The 22,503-nt window shown below is 34.4% G+C and overlaps 2 protein-coding genes across 7 annotated transcripts in view; one reads left to right on the forward strand and one right to left on the reverse strand.

Moving 5' to 3' along the window:
- pappa2 (pappalysin 2) overlaps positions 1-1,083 on the reverse strand; it is a 131,456-nt gene extending 130,373 nt beyond the window's left edge. Inside the window, exon 1 of one of the 4 annotated variants that reach the window (XM_087241056.1) lies at positions 428-1,083. The gene's annotated coding sequence lies outside the window, so the exon portion shown is untranslated. The remainder of the gene's footprint in view (positions 1-427) is intronic. The other 3 variants (XM_087241058.1, XM_087241059.1, XM_087241057.1) reach the window with 3 other exon arrangements.
- On the forward strand, positions 649-22,071 carry cop1 (COP1 E3 ubiquitin ligase). 3 transcript variants are annotated; one of them, XM_087238481.1, is made up of 20 exons: positions 649-1,241; positions 2,065-2,124; positions 2,233-2,330; positions 2,466-2,530; positions 2,640-2,759; positions 4,584-4,652; positions 4,742-5,212; positions 5,578-6,311; positions 6,406-6,463; positions 6,556-6,670; positions 6,764-6,899; positions 10,119-10,262; positions 10,366-10,474; positions 12,549-12,630; positions 12,733-12,849; positions 12,930-13,047; positions 13,816-13,940; positions 14,852-15,012; positions 20,743-20,787; positions 20,984-22,071. In XM_087238481.1, the coding sequence occupies exons 8-20, from the start codon at positions 6,223-6,225 to the stop codon at positions 20,999-21,001; spliced, it is 1,317 nt and encodes a 438-aa protein (XP_087094607.1). In that variant the 5' UTR covers positions 649-1,241; positions 2,065-2,124; positions 2,233-2,330; positions 2,466-2,530; positions 2,640-2,759; positions 4,584-4,652; positions 4,742-5,212; positions 5,578-6,222; the 3' UTR covers positions 21,002-22,071.
- Positions 22,072-22,503: the final 432 nt, after the last annotated feature.

Raw genomic sequence — 22,503 nt, forward strand, 5'->3', positions numbered from 1 at the left:
CCGAGTAGACATGGGACGAGAAAACCGCCAAAAATTTCTACTATACCGTTCCAAAGGTATGTGTAAGATTTTTTATTTACGTTTTTTTGTGTGTGTGTGTGTGTGTGTGTGTGTGTGTGTTTTAGGACAACATGGTCTCCAAAAGAAAAGAAATCCAAAGATGCCTCTTTAAATTGGGGGCTGTTGTTTTTTACCCATGCATTTAAAATTAATACATTTTACAGCAGCAATCCCATGATATTTTTATCCAAAGTTATCATACCGTCATAATCGTATACCAGCCCATGTCTATTCGAGAGTAATAGTTTTATATTATAATATTTTAAATGCCATAGGCCTATTTTAGGAATAGAATTAGGCTACATACAGGCCTTTAAAAAAAATACTTTTGCTCCTTACGATATAAATTACATGCATGCAGCCATACCGTAAACATCAAAGACGATGTGTTTGAGAACGTTCGTTGCTTCATAATATGGGGATGCTCATAGTACTTGTATGTTTTTGGAAGATTGTCAAATCGACGAGTAGCTGTCCTGAATAGTTTTGAGTGTTTACAGTTTTTCTCCAGGCCAGTAGATGCCGCTGAACCCTGAGCCACACGAGCGTTTCCTCTCGGGGAAGTTCTCGCGTGAACATCCTGCAGACAGTGGACTGAAATTTCTAAAGCTCTCATAGTTGTCAACAAATCTCTGCGGAGTTGCATATCTACATTAGCATCGAGCAGACCTAAATGCGAGCCTTCTGCATGCAGAAAAAGCACCTCACTTGTGAAGAAATTTGCGCCTTTCAGTCCTAGCAGCGCGCTCGGTGGAAGTTCCTGCCTCTTTTCTCTTATTGGTGTTGCTTTAGCTAGTTAGCGTATCTCCCACAGCCGCCCGGATGCGGTGAAGCTCCGCAAATTTAGCTTCAGCTCTGGCCTTCCGACGTGCACGAACGGCTTCAATTATGTCAAGCACTCGGCAGCAGCAACAGCAGCAGTCCGGTGGTGCAGCGGGTTCCGTCCCTGGGACAAGCTCCGGGAGTTTGTGTAGCCTCAGCAGCAGCGGCGGCACCGGCGGAGCAAACAGTGGGAACAGCGCCGCTCAGAACGGGAGCAGCTCGGGTAACGGGGTGTCCTCGAGGACTCTGGGCTCGGTAGCCGACGGACAGAGCGCTCGTCTGGGCTCTTTAAGCAGGAAAAGACCCTTGTATAACGGTCTTATCAATCCCTATGAAGACAAGAGTAATGATTTTGTATGGTAAGTGCATTCACATTCCCTCACATGGCTAAATTCACTCGATAATGAAGTGGTAGTATGTTTGTTTTGAACCACATGTGGGCTTAATTGCAGGTGTACCTGGCAAATTCTGCTATTTGGTTCGTGCTTAATCCTTTAATACCGCGAGTAAGGCTAATTGATAATTGTCAACAGGGAGTTAAAGGGATAGTTTCCCTTTAAATGAACAGTCTGTCATCAGCTTTCAAACTTTTTCGAAGAAAACATTATACACAATGTTTGAGTGTGACAGCTCTATATTGTCAGTTTGTATTGTCAATCCCACAGAAGAAAATCATATTATTTTAAGAACTGTTGACATACACAGAACATTGAAAATGTAGTGTTGTTTCTTGTAACATTAGATTATATAACTAGAAATATATAGAAATTAACAAGAATCTTGGCAAGCATATTTAGAGTCTCAGTTGACCTATGGATGGTTTTAGTTATTTGAAATATTTTGTTTTATAGTAGTTTATCTGTTCTACTGAATGACGATGAAACAAATTCAACCAGATTTAATTTTTAAGTTGTTTTACTTTCCTCTAATATGATGTTTGTAAGCATTACACATCTGTTTGCAGTTTAATTTGATGTGGATGCCAACAACACACATTTGCCTTTATTTTGCACTCAAGTTATGCTAATAATCAAATGTTCCTAAAAAGATTATTGGTCTCCGGTGGTCAGTGTACTAAATACAATAACAACCTTGTAGTCTTCAGTATTGCATTGAAAAAAGGGAAGCAAGTCTTGTGCATGTAATTTCATTATTTTTTCTTTTTTTTTTCTTTCTTAACAGCCCTATATGTTTTGAGATGATAGAGGAAGCTCACATGACAAAGTGTGGCCACAGTTTCTGGTGAGAAGCCTTTGTTCTCTAAACTGAGAGGTTAACCTTGCAATTTACATTGCATTTCATGCCCATTTACAGGCTTTGATCAAACATTTTTTCTGTATATCTGTTTAGTTATAAATGTATACGACAGAGTTTGGAGGACAGCAACAGATGCCCAAAATGTAATTACATAATTGACAATGTGGATCAACTTTACCCCAACTTCTTAGGTATGTAAATGTTGATGCATGTCATCTGTTGTATTTTGTTTATTGCCACCACCTACTGTATAAGTTTCTGAAAGATATCAAACATGACATTTGATTGATTTCTTGAGTACTGACTTCATTCTGTTGTTTTTACAGTGAATGAACTAATCTTGAAACAAAAACAGAGATCTGAGGAGAAGCGTCTAAAACGGGATCACCCTGTAAGATCTCATTTTTTATATGAGAACTAGAAATTATTCAAACAAATTTAATTTCAACTATTACTGATTGAAGAGCATTGAAATGTCCTGTTTCATCTGCTTTTCATAGAATGGAACCAAATGGCAAGTTTTCCAGGATGTTCTTGGGGCTGATCAAGAGAATATGGATTTAGCAAATGTCAACTACATATTAGAGTACCTGCTGCAAAAAAAGAAACAACTGGAGGCGGTTGGTATACGTTTTAAATATATTACATTATTGTAACACTTCAGGGTTCCTTGGGAAAAGTCATCTTATGTGAACATTTCACTCAAATAAAAGCTGAAAATGGCCAAAAAACAGCTGCATGTGGTATTTAGACACTAAAGTTGGGTTTCTACAGAGTCCAAATTAATGTAAATATCACTTCAGGTATTTTATCACATTTTTAGGGCACATGGCTTGTAAATGAATCTTTAAATAAATCCCATGTAAAACTGTTAAAATGTTACAAGTGTGCTTTTCTCGCTTAGCTTGGTTTGTTTAGGAAGTTGTGAACATTGCTATCACTGCACTGATCCAAACTAGAACAGTCAGCCTGCAATTGCAGGAATTGCAGTCTCAACCCACTTAAAATCAAGGTCTGGATTGGTTTACTTGTGGAAAATGACACACAAAGTAATAGTGGTGTAATGGTCTCAAAATTTACAGCTCAGTTTGATAGAGCACAATGGTGGCATGGTTCGGTTTGAACTTAACCCATCTTCTAAGATGTCTTCTTAGCAGCATTTAAAACAAGTAAAGTGCAATATTTTAGTTGTTTTTTTGTTTTTTTTTTACAGTAGTTTTTTTTTACATGGCATGCAATGTGTTTTTACTTTGTGACCTCACAGATCTTCTTGACAAGACAATAGCTATGTTTCCATCCACCTATTTTTATGCACATTTTGAAAATATGCATAACAAATGCTTAATGAAAATACCAAAAACTATTCATACAACTGATTACGATAAACCTTTTTTTTTTGGATGAGAGAAATGCTCATAAACTGTAACTAATGTAAATACATTTACCAAATAAATTTTAGCATGCAGATCAAAGTAATGCGACTTATCATGTATAATAATAATAATGAGCACGAAGGGATGGCATTAAGTTGGCATTTCGATAAGTGGTCTCACATGGTTTCTCCTACCACAGCAAACTCCTTTTTTTCCTTTTGATATTTAGTGCTAGTTTGTCAGGAAACAGCAATTTTTATTCTATTGAAAGAAATTATGCTTTATTTGCAAATGTTTTATGTGATATTATAGTTTATAAATATGAAAGAACCCCAAAGAAACTGCAACTCTTTAAGTAAATCGTTGAAATAAAGAAACATATCCATTCTAATTTCATTATTTCAGCAATTAATTTAACAACATTTACTGTGTTATTTACTACATATTAGTGCTGACACTAAAGATCAGTCTGCTTCATGCTCTGAACACAGTCTCTGTCATCTGTTAATTTTCTCTATAAATAAATGTATAATTGATTAATTCAAACCAACACGTTCTGTAAGCTCTCAATTAATGATCAAAATGCAAATGAAAACTAATTTAAATTGAATATGTTTAATCTTTAAAGAACTAATATATTTGTTTTAATTTGGCAACATTGTAACCAGTTTAATTCGTTTTGGAACAAAGCAATCGATCTACAGGTCTGAAAGCACATTCAATGCAGCATTGTTTAACTTTTTGGATCTAAGCAAATAATCCCCAAGTGTGAAAGTGCCATCAAAATAAATCAAAACCATTAAAAAGTATTTAGATAATGTATTCATTGTAAAATTGTCAGTAACGTGTGTACTTTTAACTAGTCTTATATGTTCTGAGTTCTGTTTTTAATATATATTGACCAAAATTATTTGGCTTTATGTTTAGGTTATACTTGAAAATTAATTCAAACATTAAATCAAGTTTAATTTATATCCCGGTTGTTTAAAAAAAAAAAAAAAAAAGAACAAATTTTTGCATAATGTCATAATATATGAGCCTTACTGACCAATCTCTCATCTCTGTCTGCAGGAATCACAAGCTGCTCAGCGACAGATCTTAATGGAGTTCCTGAAGGAGGCCAGAAGAAATAAAAGAGAGGTTGAGCCTCCACATCTATTTTTAAGAATGTTGAATAATGCACACATGACAGCTTCAGGTCATTAACTTCTCTGTCTTTACTTCAACAGCAACTGGAACAGTTACAAAAAGAACTGAACTTTTTGGAAGAGGATATTAAACGAGTGGAGGTCAGTTTAATATGATGACCCAAAATTGTCAGATAGGAAATGGTGTCATTTGTGTGGTCTAGGAAGGATATTATGCCTCTTTTTAAATGAATATATTTAGGTGCATGATTATACTGTATACTAGGGCTGCATAAAATATAGACATAAAATTAATATCACAATATGACTTGGTGCGATTCACAATGCAGGCACATATCGGTATAAAAGCTTGATGGATTACAATAAATTGATGGATTACAATATTAAAAAAATAAGAAATTAGGATATAAACACACTGAAAGTCTTCATTGAATTATTAACATTTTTTTAAAGATTTATTTTTGACATTTTGCCTTTATTAAGTTGGACAGTAATCAGTCAGAAGGCAAAGTGGGAGAGAGAGGTGTGGCTAGGGTAGGAAAATGTCCTCGAGCTGGGATTCGACATCTAATGCCCTGAAGTGCTTCTACACCATATGTGTACACCATATGTGTAGAAGCTACTAGGCTATTGTGCTGACCAGTGTTATATGATTTAATTTTTCTTTTTACAGCACAGTAATATGTTTAGTATATTTATTTGTTTTTATTTATAAAAAAAATTATTTAGTGTGAGTTTTAACAAAAATGCAATTATAATAATGTTTTAGTCATTATTCCGTTAGTCAAAATATTGTGTATATGGCACATGAAAACATAATATAAGATATACTTACTTAAAAAATATTTTTACTTGCAAATTTCTAGTACATTACATATGTACTTGCTAATACATCCTGTTAAACCTGTACTGTGAAGATAAACCTGTGTTGCCTGAGATTGTCTTATGAAATGTGCTCTAATATTGTATTATTTAGTTCAACAAACAAAATGGCTTATTTGTTATTTAAAAAAAAATTGGAACCATTGTTTTTATTGTTACTTATGTTTTCTATGCAGATTAGTCTCTCAAATACTCTAATGATTTTCCCCTAATTCTAGCTACTCAAGTACTCAAAATGTATTGCAATATTTCTAAGATAGTTATTATTTCTTAATTTTTTTTCCAATATTGTGTGCATTTACTCCCATTAAACAATTTTAGGCAGTAAGACTTTTAAATAAGATATTGAAAGTCTGATATACGCACCAGCATTCTTTATTTAATCAAAGTTTCAAATATATTTTAATGCTTTTTTTTTTGTCTTTGTAATTGCAAAGCCGAATTTCCACCATCTTTACTCCAATCTCTAGTGTTACATGATCTTTACCTAATGCTTATTTTGTGTCTTACTATTTCTAATGTTTAAAGCCATTCAGATTTTCTTCAGGTAGTATATTCAAAAAGACGTCACAACGCAAATGTTTATAGAGTCACGTTTTAAATCACTATGACCCCATGTTTTAGACTGCTGTGCTCAACAGATACATAATACATCTTTTTTTTTTTCCTTCCTGAAGGAAATGAGTGGTATGTATTCACCCATAAGTGACATGGACTGCAATTCAGACAGTACTGTGCCACAGGTTGAAGCTCCCTCTCCTGCACCCAGGTAAGAAATAAAAACACTAATATGAGATGACAATTAATGACAGCGATGCAATATTTTTTCCCCTGAATAAATTAAATTCCTTTTCTGTCTCCAGCAGTAGCATAATAGACCCTTCGGAATACATTCAGCCTCCTTTTGGTGGAAACTCACAGGTTAATTGAATTAATTTATTCATGATTTCTTCCTGTCTGTTAATTCATGCTGACATTTGTTCACATTTATGTCGTTTCTTTCTTACTTTTAGAGTAAAAGACAAACATGGTACAACAGCACTCTTGCATCACGGCGGAAGAGACTGACGGCACACTTTGAGGATCTGGAACAGTGTTATTTTTCCAATAGGATGTCTCGAATAACGGGTCAGCTGATTCAAAGTTATATATGGACTGTGTATTCATTTTACACATCTGCAATGCTGTTTTATTGAACGCAATCACTCTTCTTGTTCCTAGATGACAGCAGGACTGTTAACCAGCTGGATGATTTCATGGAGTGTCTATCAAAGTTTACCCGTTACAACTCTGTGAGGCCTCTGGCCACCCTCTCTTATGCTAGTGACCTTTATAATGGCTCCAGTATTGTGTCCAGGTAAGGTTTTAAAAGATTGATTAAAGTTAAGACCATGTTGTATGACTTCAGCCTAGTGTAAATCATCATAGCCAGCAGAGGGTAGTATTGTATTACTGAACAACATCCTTTTTTTTTTCTTAGCAAAAGCAGAAAATGACCTGTTTCAAAGCGTTCTTAAATATTTGTTTCTCTAAAGAATTATTTTTTACTTTGTTACTTATAAATTCCATCTTCTTCCATAAAGTATTATCAGTTAGAACATCCATATCTTTTTATTTACTATGCGTTCTAATTAATCAGTCTTTAGGTAAACTGGTTTAAAGTTATAGTTCACCCAAAAATATATATTCTGCCATCATTTATTCACCTTTAACAAGTTTAAGTGTTTGGGTTAGGTTAGGTTTTTTTTTTGTTGAACACAAAGGAAGACGTTCTTCTGTTTGAATAATGTTGGAAACCTGCAACTATTGATTTTTTATAGTATTTGTTTTTTCCACTATTGATATGAATTGTTGCAGGTTTGTGACATTCATTGAAATATATTCTGCGTTCAACAGAAAAAAAAAAAACTCAGTGTTTTTGAACAAGTAAAGGGTGAGCAAATAATGGCAGGGTTTTATTTTTTTAAAGTATCGTTTTAAGTACAACATAATGAATTGGCAGACCATGTTGGAGCTGAAATTGATAGCTTGTGGTTTAATGGTGATTTCAAACTATAATGAAAGCACCCCTCTTTGCCAAAAGCGTGTGTCCCATTAAGATGTTTGCCAATTATTCAGAAATGTGGCACTTCACAGAACTGCAGTTTTGAACTGTGGGCATCATTCAGGTAGATGGAAAGACTTAAGAAATGGCACAGCAAAAATTAGGATACTAAACAAGGAAAGAAAATCACTAAAAAGAGGAAAGCGCGAGACAGGGAAGACTGCTAGTATGCTAATTAGTTGACATTTAGGCATTTTTTTGCCCAAATGTGTTTGAATGCCTTCATGCATATAGCCATGTTTAAACTTAAACTTTGGTAAATATAGTATCTATTAGGCTTAAAATAGGGTATTTACTTGTACTGTTTACCGTATATATAATAATTTATATATAATGCATAATTAAATTGGATGAAGTTCAATTTTAGTATATTATTGTATCTCACTTATTACTATTGATTGTTGCTACATGTGGCAAGAAGATAAGATAAATGGGTTATGGGGCATTGAGGCCTTGAGGCCTGGAGTACAAAGTAGCCTGGGGGCCCAGAAACCCTATCATTTGTAAATCAGTTTGACAGGTTCTTAAAAAACAACCAAAAAAAGTAATGGTTTGACACATTGGGCAATAGATCTCGCCTTGGGCTTTTTGCATGCTTTCAGTGTCTGGGAACAAGGTGTCCTGTCTATTAAGGCCACTTTGTTTTGTTTTAGGGTTTTTTTTAAGAGAGGGAGAGAGAAATTAAAACGTTTTATTCGTCAAGGATGTATTAAATTAATTAAATCTGACAGTAAAGACATTTGTAAACTAAAAGGCTTCATTTCAAACAGATGTTCTTTTGAACTTCATATTCGGCAATGAATGCTGGAATATTCGGAAAAAAAATGCATCACAAAAATGTTTAGTACCACAACTGTTTCAAATATATGTAGCAATTGCTAAAGCATTTAACGTTTAAAGCATTAAAGTATTCTGAAGAATCATGTGACTAAAAGCCTAGGATTACAGCAATAAAAGGAGTTAGGTCTGAGGAATTCATTGAAAAGTAATCAAAATTGACTTGGTCTATTCTGGTCAAGTAGGACAAAAGATTCTTCGATTCTTGACCCTTACATTGCACTACAGTGACTGATTGGAAGCTGCGCCAGAGATGCTTTGGGTTGGCAAATTTTCCATTACATTCAAATTCTTATTTACATTAAAATGTTTGTCTGCAGAAGATGTAACGAATGCACTATTTAAAAATAATATTTACAGGATATACAAGATTTTATTTAGAAGAGATGCTGCTTATTTTCTACTTTTAATATGAAAAACGTAAAAGAGAAGTCTGTTTTAGGCAATGCGTGATGTAATTTCAATTGTTTAATGTTGATGTTCAATAAATAATCATAGATGGTAGATAAGGTGCGTTTCTTCAATTATTTTCAAATCAAGTAATGCACCATTCATTTAGAAATCTCTCACTTGTAATGTGTGAGCATATTTACTGTACAAAGCCTGTCAGTGAACAATGAGGGCAAAAAATAAATAAAATAATCGTTCATTTATCATAATTGAGTTAAAATGTTCAATTAATCGAGCTCCAAAAGGAGTATTCAAATAGTTATTAGATTTATAATAATCTACAGTATTTTTGCTGTATTATTGGTTAACAAATGCATTCAGAGTTAGCATAATAAACTTACTCTTACTCCAAGTTTAATTAACACTATTTAGACCCCACTCAATGCATGTTCTGCAAAAATTATGGTAAAACACATGGACTGTCCTGATATTAATAACTGCGGAAGGTTTTTTTAATGAAATAAACTCACTTAAGGAGAAACATTTTTAGAATTTTTAATGTATATTAATGTAAAAAATTGTATCTAATTGATGTTTTCATTTGTTTGTGGTTTTTAATTGTATATTTATTCATTCAATGTTTTGCCATCAAAATAGCAGTGGTTGTATATATTTCAGTATGTATTTCACAGTATGACTAGTCTTTTGTTTTTATTACACTCAGCTCAGACTGTAAGCTCGGTAAGTTTAAACAAGTCTATTTTATAGATTCAGTGGTGCAGGAAACACGATCCAAGTGTTGGTTAGCAAAAAATGGCAGACATTCAGGAAATAAGTGTTAACGGATCCGAACATCGTGAAAAATCAATTGCTTGACTTCTCAATTACCAAGCAGCGTATTGGTGTTCCGGATATAATCATTGCCTCAAACAGACTGAAATTTCCATGTTTTATATAGTATTTAGAAACTTGACACCAATCCTCAAGCAACTAAAGAACCTTGCTCAACTGGGTAAAAAGCATTTACATAAAAATAAAAAATAAAAATTCAGCACACCATCATTTTTTCAGACATACTTGTATGTGTGATCACCTAAGTGTCTGAGAGGCAGTTTGGATGCATTACAGCTCTTGTCTCTTTGGGTGTCCGTGTTTGAGTGGAAGTAGAGCAGATAATGAGCATTCGCAGTCAGGAGAACTTGCTGTGCTAACACTTGTTCTGTCTCCTCTTTCTCTCTTTTGCAGCATCGAGTTTGACCGCGACTGTGATTACTTCGCCATTGCCGGTGTCACTAAGAAAATTAAAGTGTTTGAGTACGGCACTGTGATCCAAGATGCTGTGGACATTCATTATCCTGTCAATGAGATGACATGTAACTCTAAAATTAGGTATAAAGAGTGTCTGAAATCAAGGGCTGGCCTGAATGTTCTGGGTGGATTATGCAGCGGAATAGCAGAGCGTCACTTTTTCTTTTGCTTTGTCTCTTTGCAGCTGCATCAGCTGGAGCAGCTACCACAAAAACCTGTTAGCAAGCAGTGACTATGAGGGGACTGTCATTCTTTGGGATGGGTTTACTGGGCAGAGGTCAAAGGTCTACCAGGTATACTTGTGTGTCAGGCTTCACTGCTTCTTTATTTTCTGTATTAAAGCAGGGCGATATTGCCAAAAAATTTCTCATGATATCATTCGATATTGATAATTATTGAATTTTTTTTAACAATACATTTAGGAATATTAGGATTTTTTTTCTTGTTTAACCACTTTGTTTTAATTTACCAACATTACTGAGGCAAATCATTTTAATAGTCATAGACAAAAATATTTAAACAAAATATCCCATCTCTTTATAGTAAAATAAACATACGTTTTTTTACTCGTAAGCTTGGTAGATAAAATGGTACACAGTGTGTGTAAAATTGTGAAGTTGAATGACTACATTACCACTATGCAAAAATTTTTCAGATGGGGTGCTAGTAGCTGGGATGAACAAGAAAAGAAACCAAAAGGCCTCTCCGGCGAAAATGACAATGGTGTTCGGTCAACAGTCATTGATAGCGATTTTAACGCCCAGCCAAATTCTGAATATTTTTCTCTATAATTTTCACAGAGTATCTACAGAGTCTTTAAAAGACAAATTTCAAGATCAAAATTTTAGGTCTTAAAGTAATTTACTGAAATATTGTGTTGTAGGTCTTAAATCTTTTTAAACCAGGTATTAATTTTCCTTTGTCCATTTATAGCTACCCAATCACCAATAACCAATGTCAATTAAACTTTAAACTTTATTTCAAAAGGTTACTTTTAACTCTATTCACCGTTTAGGTTTCTTACAATAACAATTGTTTACAAGTGCGTTAAAAGGACAGATTGTTGTGCATAGATGTAGTTTATTATATATTTTTTAACTTTTAACTTTTACATTTTTATGCTATATTGATCTAAGAGCCCATGATACAGCAGAAATGTGTAAACATGAGATTCTAAAAGTGTGTGTTAATATTAGAGATGTACCAAATTTTTGGCTGAAAATGTTATGCCATTTAATGGACCTTCTAATTTTTGTGGCTTCAGTGATTGTAGGGGTTCTCTTTTAAATCTGGAAACATTGACAACTTGCATCAAATCTATATGATTATTGTTCAATATGGAAAATAATTATCGAGTTTGCATTTTTGTCATATCGCCCAGACCTAGTTTAAAGGGTATTAGAATAACCAAAACAACCTTTCAGATATTTTACAATGCAAAGACTTTTTTAATGCGCAAACTGAATTTGTTTGGTAAAAGTGTTTTTTCCATCATAGTTTACGCACATCTTTTCTTTTCGGATAAAAAGTTTCTCTTACTTTGTTATGCACGTACGCATTTCCAAAATTGATGCGCATCTTGGCATTTCCATCAACAGTTTTTTATGTACATTTCCAATTGTCTTCAAGTCTTACAACTGACTTAATGAAATGTGCAGAAGCCATGCTTTTAGAGGACAGCTGATGTAATTATGTGGTTTAAATTACATGCATACAAAATTAAATAATTGTTTGTTTCCCATTCAAATATTATAGATCTGTCAAATATTTTAAATGTTATAAACAGTTTTGTTGCTTAATATTGCATGGATACAGTCAGTCCTTTTTAACAGATAAAAATAACATGCATATAATAGCTTTAAAATAATTATTAGATGTATAAATACAGGCTGTTTTGTACATCGTGTACAGAAAAAAGACAGGTTTATTGTGTTTTTGTTTTAATTAATTGGAGTGATTATTGAGGAGTATATTTTGTGTTTGTCTGTCATATATTTTTACCATTATTTACAGAGGATAAAATTATAATTCAATGAAATAATAGTTTATATGCCATCTTCCCTCTCAGCCATATTTAAAACAGAAATTACTTTATCAAAAAGACTCTATTTAGGGGTCATAATTAGCCCCAAAGTAGTAATTACATGTAATTGAAAAATGTAATGCTCTGTCAATCCATGTTTTACTAATTTTTCTGCAGGTGGTTTTTAATCAATTAAAATATAATAATAGCATTTAGTATGATCCCTAAGTCAGAATATAAGAACAGGTCAGAATAATGCCTCGTCTTTGACACATAATATAATTTGCGAAACATTTATACTTAATCTATGTTAGACTCTGATTTGCTGGTTGGATTTTTCATAGGAGCATGAAAAGCGGTGTTGGAGTGTCGATTTCAACCTTATGGATCCCAAGCTCTTAGCGTCGGGATCAGATGACGCAAAAGGTATTCCCGCAACCGAACCGTTCCTATCAAGTTATTTGATTTATAGTTCTTACGAAGATATTCTTTTATAAATACTCATGAATGCAACTCGCTTCTCCCCAGTCAAGTTATGGTCCACCAACCTGGACAATTCAGTAGCCAGCATTGAAGCCAAGGCCAATGTATGCTGTGTTAAGTTCAGTCCAACCTCTCGATATCATCTTGCCTTCGGTTGTGCAGGTACATAATTCATTTTAATCTATTAAAAGTTTGGCTTCCTGCAGAAGTCTTTTTAAAACTTTGTTTTAAATCTTTTACAGACCACTGTGTGCACTACTATGACCTGAGGAACACTAAGCAGCCCATCATGGTTTTCAAAGGCCACAGGAAAGCAGTATCCTATGCCAAGTTTGTCAATGGAGAAGAAATTGTCTCTGCGTATGTATACACTCAAAGTCCTTGTGTTTTTTTTTTTTTCCTTTATCAGTAGAAATAATTTGAGGACAAAAGTCAGTGGAAGAAGTTAAGGGTAGATCTGTCTCTATTTTTTGTTGTACTATATATATTGCAGCAAGATATATTGCTTTTTAAGACCATTTTATGCCACTCGTTATATAATAAGAGTATAATAGCATCACAATGCTATTATACTCTTCCGAAAAACACATAATATTTTATTCTTAAGAATATTTTAACAATTTAAAAATTGGGTATTGTAATCAATATAGGAAAACGCATATCCAAAATTATAATGTTAGCTAATAGTGCAAGGTAAAAAGTAACACAGGCTAAAATATCTATATATATATAATATTATATATAATATAATATAGTCTAGTACCAGATCTATTTTCAGTTGTCAAACATCCACAAGAAAATACACTAATTTATAGTAAATACTATAGTGTTTTTTTTTTACCATAATGACACTGCCAGCTTCAGTAGAGATGTTGCACAATCAGCTAAAATTTTGCTAGAATTGGTTTTTATGTATGGGCTATAGTGCTTCACCAAAAATGTAGAAAATAAAATAAAATAAATTAAAATAAATAAAAAAATAAAATAAAAAAATATAAAGATATATTTAATGTGAGTGATCATTCATGGCTTATAAGTATTGTGTTGAAAGTATAATTACAAACTAAATTTTAGAGTCTTGATTTTAAACTGAGATCAGAGTTAAATTGTGATACACTGTGTTCACAGCTCAACAGACAGCCAGCTGAAACTCTGGAACGTGAACAAGCCTCATTGTTTACGCTCTTTCAAAGGCCACATCAATGAGAAGAACTTTGTGGGTTTGGCATCAAATGGAGACTATGTAGCATGTGGTGAGTGGCATGATATGACATTAATTAAACAACAGAAAGGTTTGCTTTTGGCATTTTGGTTTATAATCAAAGCTATGATAATGCGATATATAAAGTCAAGGCTGGAATTATTCAAACCCCTGGCAAATTCTCACAAAGTTTTTGTTCAAATGTTTATAAAAGCCACAATAATGCATCTTGTACACAGTCTTATTATCTTTTAGAAGAAGCTTGTGTTATTCCTGGTCAAAAAAATTTAATTGCTGGTTGAATAAAAGTACCTAAGTCAGAATTTGCCAGGGGTATGAATAATTTGACTGTATATTGTTATTATTATTATTATTTTAAAAAATTCCACCAATATTGTAATGAATTATAAAAAAATTAATCTCAGTCTCTGGCCGTCTGATTTTAAGTTGAATAAAAAAAATTTAATAGACATTTAGACTCAGACATTTAGTTTTATTAGCATTTGTTGAAGTTTTCTGTGTTGAAGTAACAAGCAAATAATTGTTTGATAAATTCACAGTTAAAGTAGTTCCAGGCAGGTCTCAAACACATTACAGTTCCACATAACCACATGATTTCAGTTGTTTCATAGTTAAGAACTGTCAAAAACCTGTGATGATGCAGTCTTCAGCTCTGATAATCGTAACATACAATAATTGACACTGGTTTGTTAAATTCAAAGATAATGGCATTGCCACCTTGGGTGTGCAGTATTTTTTTAATTATTCAACATCTGAAAAGATTTTTTTCTTACTTTCACTACTGTAAGTTAGTGCTTTAATCTGATTGGCCAGTAAACAGTTAAAAATGTGTAGTTTTTTTACAGAAATTATACACTGTGGCCGCATCATCACTTCAGGTGTGCATTATTTTCGAATAATTCAATGGCCAAGTAGAAATGCTCTCATTTTATAACCCCGCAGGTAGTGAAAACAACTCGCTGTACTTGTACTACAAAGGCCTTTCCAAGACGCTGCTGACATTCAAGTTTGACACTGTGAAGAGCGTCCTGGACAAGGACAAGAAGGAGGACGACACCAATGAGTTTGTCAGTGCAGTGTGCTGGCGAGCTCTACCTGATGGGGTATGATTCAGTCTTATCTCATTCACATTCAACATGATAAATCACTCTTCTAGAACCAACAGCAGAACAGTAAGAGCCATGAGGGCACATGGGGGCAGTGGAGCTGCATTTGGTGGTACAATGAGGACAAGTAATAGCAGGGTAGTGTAGGACAGTGGGCTGGGGGAAGTTTGGTATGTATCCGCATTCGGATGTCCATGCTTATTAAACCCACGCTCCTCTGTTTCACCATCTGAATAGCATGGATTGCAGTTAACAGTCATGTTTTTTAGAAAGAGGCAAATTCACTGTGAATTTTGTGCACAGTTTAAGCCTCTATATGGGCACGACATGATCTTAGTGACATGATCTTTGTCAAAAGACTGTTCCTCACTACTTTCTCACACTTCATACTTTTATGAATTTCTTTCCTCTGTTGAACACAAATTGAGATATTCTGAAGAATGTCCAGGAGTGAAAAAAGGCCATTGACATCTATAGTTTGAACAAAATGTGCTATGGAAGATTCTTCAGTATATCTTCCTTTGTCTCCAACTGAAGAAAGAAACGGGTTGGAAGCAAGTGGAGGATGAGTAAATCATGGCAGAATTAAAATTTTTGGGTGAACTATCCCTTTAAATTAGGGTGTTTAAGCAGCTTTTATAAAAATGCATTATTTTTATTTGTATAAAAAAAAAAATACTGTTGTGCATCTTTAGACAAAACAATTTCAGTGATGTATTTTAAAAACGCAACACAAACAATTTAGGTCTAACCTTTAAGTTTTGTCTATGAAACTTTTTTTCCATACACTTACATTATATACATGATATTTTATTTAAATCTTAAAATATGAAAATTTAAGTGTGTCTCTTTAGGCCACTTTCATTTTGTCAGAGCTCAGCTATAGTAAATGATGCATTATAGCAATATAATATTGATCTATTAGCATTATAGAATATGAGAACGTTGTTATGCAGTAAAATACTTTTCTATCCTAAAATCTTTAGTAATTTTAAGGCAGTCCTATTAAATCTGTGAGCCCTCATTTCACATGATAAAAGACCTTTTAGATTTTGTATGCATTTAATAGATTTTCCCTAAATATATCCCTACATAATATTTGCCATTATGTGAAAAGTATAAACAAAATCTCACTGCATTATAGCGTAATTTATATTACATTAGTGTGTGTGTGTGCGTGCTTATAGATGGATGGATAGATAGATGTTAATTTATTAGCATCATTTTTTGTTACTATTTTGTTTTCTTTTTCATTTCAATACTGTAAATACTCATTTTAATTTTTGAGATTTTTTTCATTTGTTTTTGAAAATATTATTCTGAATGTTATTTAGCTTTATTATTTTTTTTTAGTTTTAGCCAGTTTAGTGCTTCAGTTGAAACTTGTATCAGATAGTTGCCTTGACAACATTCTCTGAGAAATCCCCAGATGATTTGGAGCGCTTGCACAGCTTGGTAGACTTAAAATGTGCTTTTCACACAATTTCTAACATTCTGTCATATAAGATGTATAAATATAGATCACATAATAGCCAATAGAACTGAAAATGCACATTAATTAAGATTTGCACAAAAAAGCACAATAATCGAACCAGGCATATTTAAAAAATATAATTATTCCATAACATATTAAAAGATTCTATTTCGGGAACATGTGGGTCATATGTATACAGTATATGTAGTTTTACACCTATCTTTCAAACCAGTTGGTTTCACTTAGATAATATTTGATCACCTGTTGTTTGATATATTCTAAGATTTATTATATTATATTATATTATATTAAATTATATTATAGTATCTGTTACACGGCTGCATCACTGTGGTGTAGTGGGTAGCATGATCGCTTCATAGCAAGAGGGTCGCTGGTTCAAGCTTCGGCTGAGTTGGTTGGCATTTCTGTATGGAGTTTGCATGTTCTCCCTACGTTTGTGTTGGTTTCCTCCAGGTGCTGCGGTTTCCCCCACAGTCCAAAGACATGCGCAATAGGTCAATTGAATAAGCTAAATTGGCCGTAGTGTATGTGTGTGCAAGAGTGTATGGGTGTTTCCCAGTAATGGGTTGTGGTTGGAAGGGCATCCGCTGCGTAAAACATATGCTGGATAAGTTGGTGGTTCATTCCACTGTGGCGACCCTTGATTAATAAAGGGACTAAGCCATAAAGAAAATGAATGAATTAATGAAATCTGTTACACTGATTGATGTGAAACAGTATTATATATTTTCATAAAATTTATTAGAAATTATTCCATACTTCCATTTTTTTATGCTTTCTGTGTATATAAAGTCACCTTCGTAAATTTAATTTGATGCAGACACCAACATGAAACAGCTTGTCATTGACCCATGCAAGTAAACAACTGTGATCAAACCTAATCAGCTCAGAAATAGATATTTTAAAAAATGCAGATTCATGTTTTGCTTGATTGATCAACTGAAACACCCATGTAAACATTAGCCCAGCTTTCAGATCCCCTTGTGTATTACATGGCTTTATATACTTGACATTTTCCCATAGAAAGAAAACTCAATAATTGTGCGCTAAACCAATATGCTGACCAGACAAAATTTCAGCTTAGAGTCTTGGTCATAATTAATTTCCTTTCTCACCCCTACATAAATTACATGCAAACAAAATGTCAATGTTTTTTGTCTCCATATAATAACATTAAGATATTAAGCCTGGAAATGACCAGGGAAGGTTATGCATGTATTCTATGAGAACCTACATTATTATCGAGATTAGGCCAAAAACTTGTTTTACATAATCTTTCAATGCACTCACTTAGTCAAAGTCAACCTCTCATTTCCGTCAAAGCAGGGTGAATCTGCCTTCAGCTACTATGTCCCCTGTTGCTGGAATCAGCTTTGAGAAATGATCAGACGTGCTCCAACATTAGGCACATTCAAATCAAGACTTAGGCCCTGTTTACACAAATACGTTTTAGTTTTAAAACAGCGTTTTAGAATGAAAACGATCTACGTCCACACTGGCATTTCACCTAGTGTTACTAAAAAGATTGTTCACACTACACCACTGAAAATGCACATTACATGACTACACACACACACACACACACACACACACACACACACACACACACACACACACACACACACACACACTGGCATGCGCTGCAGTGTATGCGGACGTCTGAGCTCCAGGTAGTCAGCGGGTGCTTTGAGCACACCTCCCCAGGTGAAAGCAGCGCACGTCGGACAGTTCATCAAGGATCTACCGCTGGGTCTCATCTCACTATAAACGTTATATTAAATTAATCTAGTTTCTATCTAACGGCTCTTTGGTCTTTTGAATCTATTACTTGTTCTCAGGTAACGTGTTTTGGCTATACATTGTAAAATATATGGACATAGTATCCGTGACGTCACCCATAGGTTTCTGAAGAACCAAAAAAAAGCTAACAGTAGGTGTGGCCAACCATCGCCATTTTGTTTGTGCGTCATCGCATCGACTGGGAGATATCAAACAAGGGCAAAGAGGCGGTGCTTAGGCAAAGCTACAGACACCTGCTAGCATTTTGCTTAGAGGTTTGTGTTCTGACCACATCAAATCAAATCACTTTTATTGTCACATCATCAGCAGCACGTGTGCTGTGATGAGTGAAAAGCTTAGGTGCTGGCTCCAGACAGTACAAAATCCAGAAGTGCAAATACAGCGACCAGTGCAAAATACAGATAGTGCAAATGCAAGGACGATGTAAAATTGAAAGCGATATGTACAATGAATAGGTGTCCACATAGTTGTAGGCAGTATTGTTTCAAGTATGGATTGGTTAAAGTGCAGTGCATGCTACATATTGATGGTGTGCAGTGAGGAGTATGGAACAGTCTGTGTGTGGTGTGTTAAGTGTTCATCACCCTGATAGTCTGAGGGAAAAAACTTTCCTTCAACCGGCTGGTGCGTGACTGTATGCTGCGGAACCCTCTGCCTGAGGGTAGCAGAGAGAAAAATCTATGGCTTGGGTGGCTGGAGTCACAGATAATTCTCCTGGCTTTCCTCATGTACCGCCTGGTGTAGATGTCCTGGAGGGAGGGAAGCTCACCTCCTACTACGCGTCCAGCAGTTCGCACAATCCTATGTAGGCCTTTGCGATTGCTGCATGTGCTTGCCTGTACACCATATCAATAAAGTGTTTAGACTTTTACAAATACTGTTGTAATACATTGAGCCACCAAACATTGTTCTTGTGATGTTTTTCTACAGGAGGAAAATGCGAATACTTTAGATATAGTCTGTGTTAGTAAATGCAAGGCTATTTATGAAATCCAGCTATAACACTGTATGGCAACATTTTAGATGACTGTTCTATAGCCTACAACTAATCAATCTGTTAGATTTTTGAGTGTTTTACAGGTCTAAAGAAAAATATAAACGATAAATGATCCTAAATTAAACAAATACATAGAGATAGAATATAAGTATATAATTTCACTCACCTGGGAAATAGAGGCCACATGAATGATTTGTAAACACAATTAAGTGCACACAGCATGCCATATCATCTGATAATTGTAGGAAATAATTCCAAAAGGCAACTAACTGTGTGAAGTCACATAAAACAAAACAAAAATACGATGTATCAGCTGAGTTCAGCTAATCAGCGGCTAATCAGCCGGAATCAGCTGAGGTAAAGTGATGGCAACCAGCGATACCTAGCTGTCACTCAAGTGGCCACACCTTTTTTTTCTGCTGTAAAGTTGGCCATCTTAACAATGGGGTCAATAGAAATCTGCTCTATATGGAGCCAGGACTAGTGGAATTTTGATGAATTGCAGTTTCAGTTACTTCTGGATTTGTTTCATGAGGGAGAGCAGGAGGTCGCCACTTGGTTTTGGCTAACCGCAAAGATAATTTAATATATTAATTTATGGAACCTTGTATACTGATTCTGCATATTGACTGATTGATTGGCTTTTTTTCCTTTTTTTCCCTTTTATGTTATAAATATGCTTACAGTGAAGATGCCGGTCATATAAATATGAAGCTACACGACGCCTTATCGGTTTTTGGTGTCTGTTAAGTTGTTTATCAAAATGAAGATAGGCATTTTCTATTATTATATAATATATTTTTATTTTATTTATATTACTGAAACAACGTAGCCAGCGTGATGTGAATGGGGTTATAAAGTCACTGTTCCCTTTGAAGATTTACCCGGCGTGTGCTTGGGAGTTTGATCTCCATATTAAACTTGCGAAGTCTGAACTTACAAGGAAAGGGTGCAAGACTGAACTTTGTGCACTTGATATTGAGAAAAATCCCCAATCAGATCCCACGTCACACTGACATGGAGCAGCAGCGTTTTAAAACCAAAATGGTCTCTTCAGCATTTTCAAAACATTCAGGGTACTCTGGGCTCAAAAACTCTGTGGTAGTGTGGACGGAACTGTAGCAAATCATTTGCTTTTTAAAACTAAAACGTATTAGTGCAAACGGGGCTTTGAAACACGGTAGTGTCTGTTTAGCTGTGCATTTACTGAATAAGCACTGTGCTACATTCAAATATCACACTTTATATCTTTTCTTTTTATTTCTTTAAAACCCATTTTTTTACGTTTTTTGGAATCATTTTTATTCTGTTGTTTTTATCTGTTGTTATACTTGTTTCTTTTATTCTTCTTAATATAAAGCATTTTGAATTACTATTGTGTATCAAATGTGCTGTGTAAATAAATTTGCCTTGCCTTCTCTCTTCTGATTCTCAGGAGTCAAATGTGTTGATTGCAGCCAACAGTCAAGGAACAATCAAGGTGAGTTGTGGTGCAAAACAAGCTAAACAGCAACACAAAAGTCAATATTTACTGCAGAGAGCTTTGCTAATGCTAAAAGCAGGAGGATCTGTTGTCATGTTCTGATAGTTCTTGAATATTTCATTGCATTTCTTAACTCTCACATGATTTTACGGATAAGCTATGGCTACAGATGTTTTATTTCTCATTTCCGAAGGTACTTGAGCTGGTCTGAAGGTCCACTCGAATCAGTGGTCGGAGCCTAGTAAAGAACTTTTGCTTCTGGCGGCTTTCAAAGGGCGGCAGAACTGAAGCAAGTTTGTTTCTTTTCCAAGAAAACAGCCAGCAGAACTGGTTTCTATCAGCATTATATTTGCAAAAACTCAATCATTCTGCGTCGTCATACTATCGCTGTATGTGAAATGTTGAGATATGAGGACATGTTTGTGTCGACGGGGAGACAAGTGCAAATTCCACTATTTGAAATAAAGTTTTTGATGAATAAGGTGGAGGACAGGAAATATTCTCAAACAAAACCTTTACTAGAGGTAATTCTTGCCAGAACAAGAGCTACGAGATATTTAAGGCCAAAGCACAAGACCATAACACAATGAAAAATCTAGTTTTCCTATAAATTAGCTGATTCTTTTAAGGCTATTGCGTTCTGGATTTTTTTTATACACAGTGTCTGTTTGTCCATAAGATGTGTAAGCTTTGGCATATTCCGGTGGTCTCCCCAAATGCAATTACAGGACCTCCTTTAGCTTTTCTGTTGGTTAAGTGGACATGCTTATAGCAGGGGTATTCTTTTAAGTATACATAATATACTCTTAAATTGGTATTTACCTCATTTTGAAATTATTTAAGTATCGTAAGTCCCAGAAAGTCATTTACTACCTTTTGCATGAGATTCTTCTCACTTTTCTTCTCATGATTTCAGGGTCTAGTTCTCGACAGAAGTGCTTTTGAGTTGATAGTTGGCTATATTGCCCAGGGCTCTCAAATTTTCAAACACGGACTAAATTGTATCTCGTCAAAAGGCGTAATGACACTATGTATACTTCATTTGGGATTATTTAACATCACTCATAACATTGCTGCTCTTTCATCTTTGAGTTCTTGTACAAGTGTTATTTATTTGAATAATTTATAGAAATTGTGTGAACATTGGACCCGTAATAGCCTTTAGGTTTCAAGCTTTATTTGTACGTTCTCTGTTGCATCCCAGTAATTCTGTTTGTTTATTTACTCCTTTTAACACGTTCATTTGAATGAATAAACGATCCTTTTTTTTTCTTTTGGTTATACACTGTGTTATCTTTCTGATGAGAATGGATTTTTCCTAAACGCCTCTTCCTTTCTTGGTTCATATTGCAGTAAATATTGGATTTTCTGTAATTTAGTCAATTTCTGCCTCTTTTTGATTGTGTTTCTGCATCAGGATGGGATTAGAGTTGAATATTAGAGAATATGAGAAGGTTCATTACACAGATTTCTATCAAGGTAAATTTACTGCTTTTTACCAACCTCAACTCTTATCCCCCTGTTTTCCACTATATTTTACAGTAGTGTCCAGCCTGAAATTCGGCATTGATATAGTCAGAAGAATGCTGCATTTGCAGTTATCATACCTTTAGGGTCATTCTTGCATTTATGTTAGCCATGTCCATATACAGTTGAGTCAGAATTATTAAGCCCCCATTTGAATGATTTTTCTTTTTTTAAATATTTCCCAAA

This window comes from Danio rerio, chromosome 2, assembly GCF_052040795.2.
Source record: "Danio rerio strain M-AB ecotype USA chromosome 2, GRCz13ab, whole genome shotgun sequence".
In the NCBI taxonomy this organism is placed as follows: domain Eukaryota; kingdom Metazoa; phylum Chordata; class Actinopteri; order Cypriniformes; family Danionidae; genus Danio; species Danio rerio.

Bases quoted from the DNA above. Each gene is read 5' to 3' on its own strand.
- cop1 (XM_087238480.1), top strand. From the start codon at position 949: ATGTCAAGCACTCGGCAGCAGCAACAGCAGCAGTCCGGTGGTGCAGCG. The intron at 1,242-2,064 runs GTAAGTGCATTC...CTTTCTTAACAG, and splicing joins AAGAGTAATGATTTTGTATG to CCCTATATGTTTTGAGATGA. The intron at 13,048-13,815 runs GTATGTATACAC...CTGTGTTCACAG, and splicing joins GGAGAAGAAATTGTCTCTGC to CTCAACAGACAGCCAGCTGA.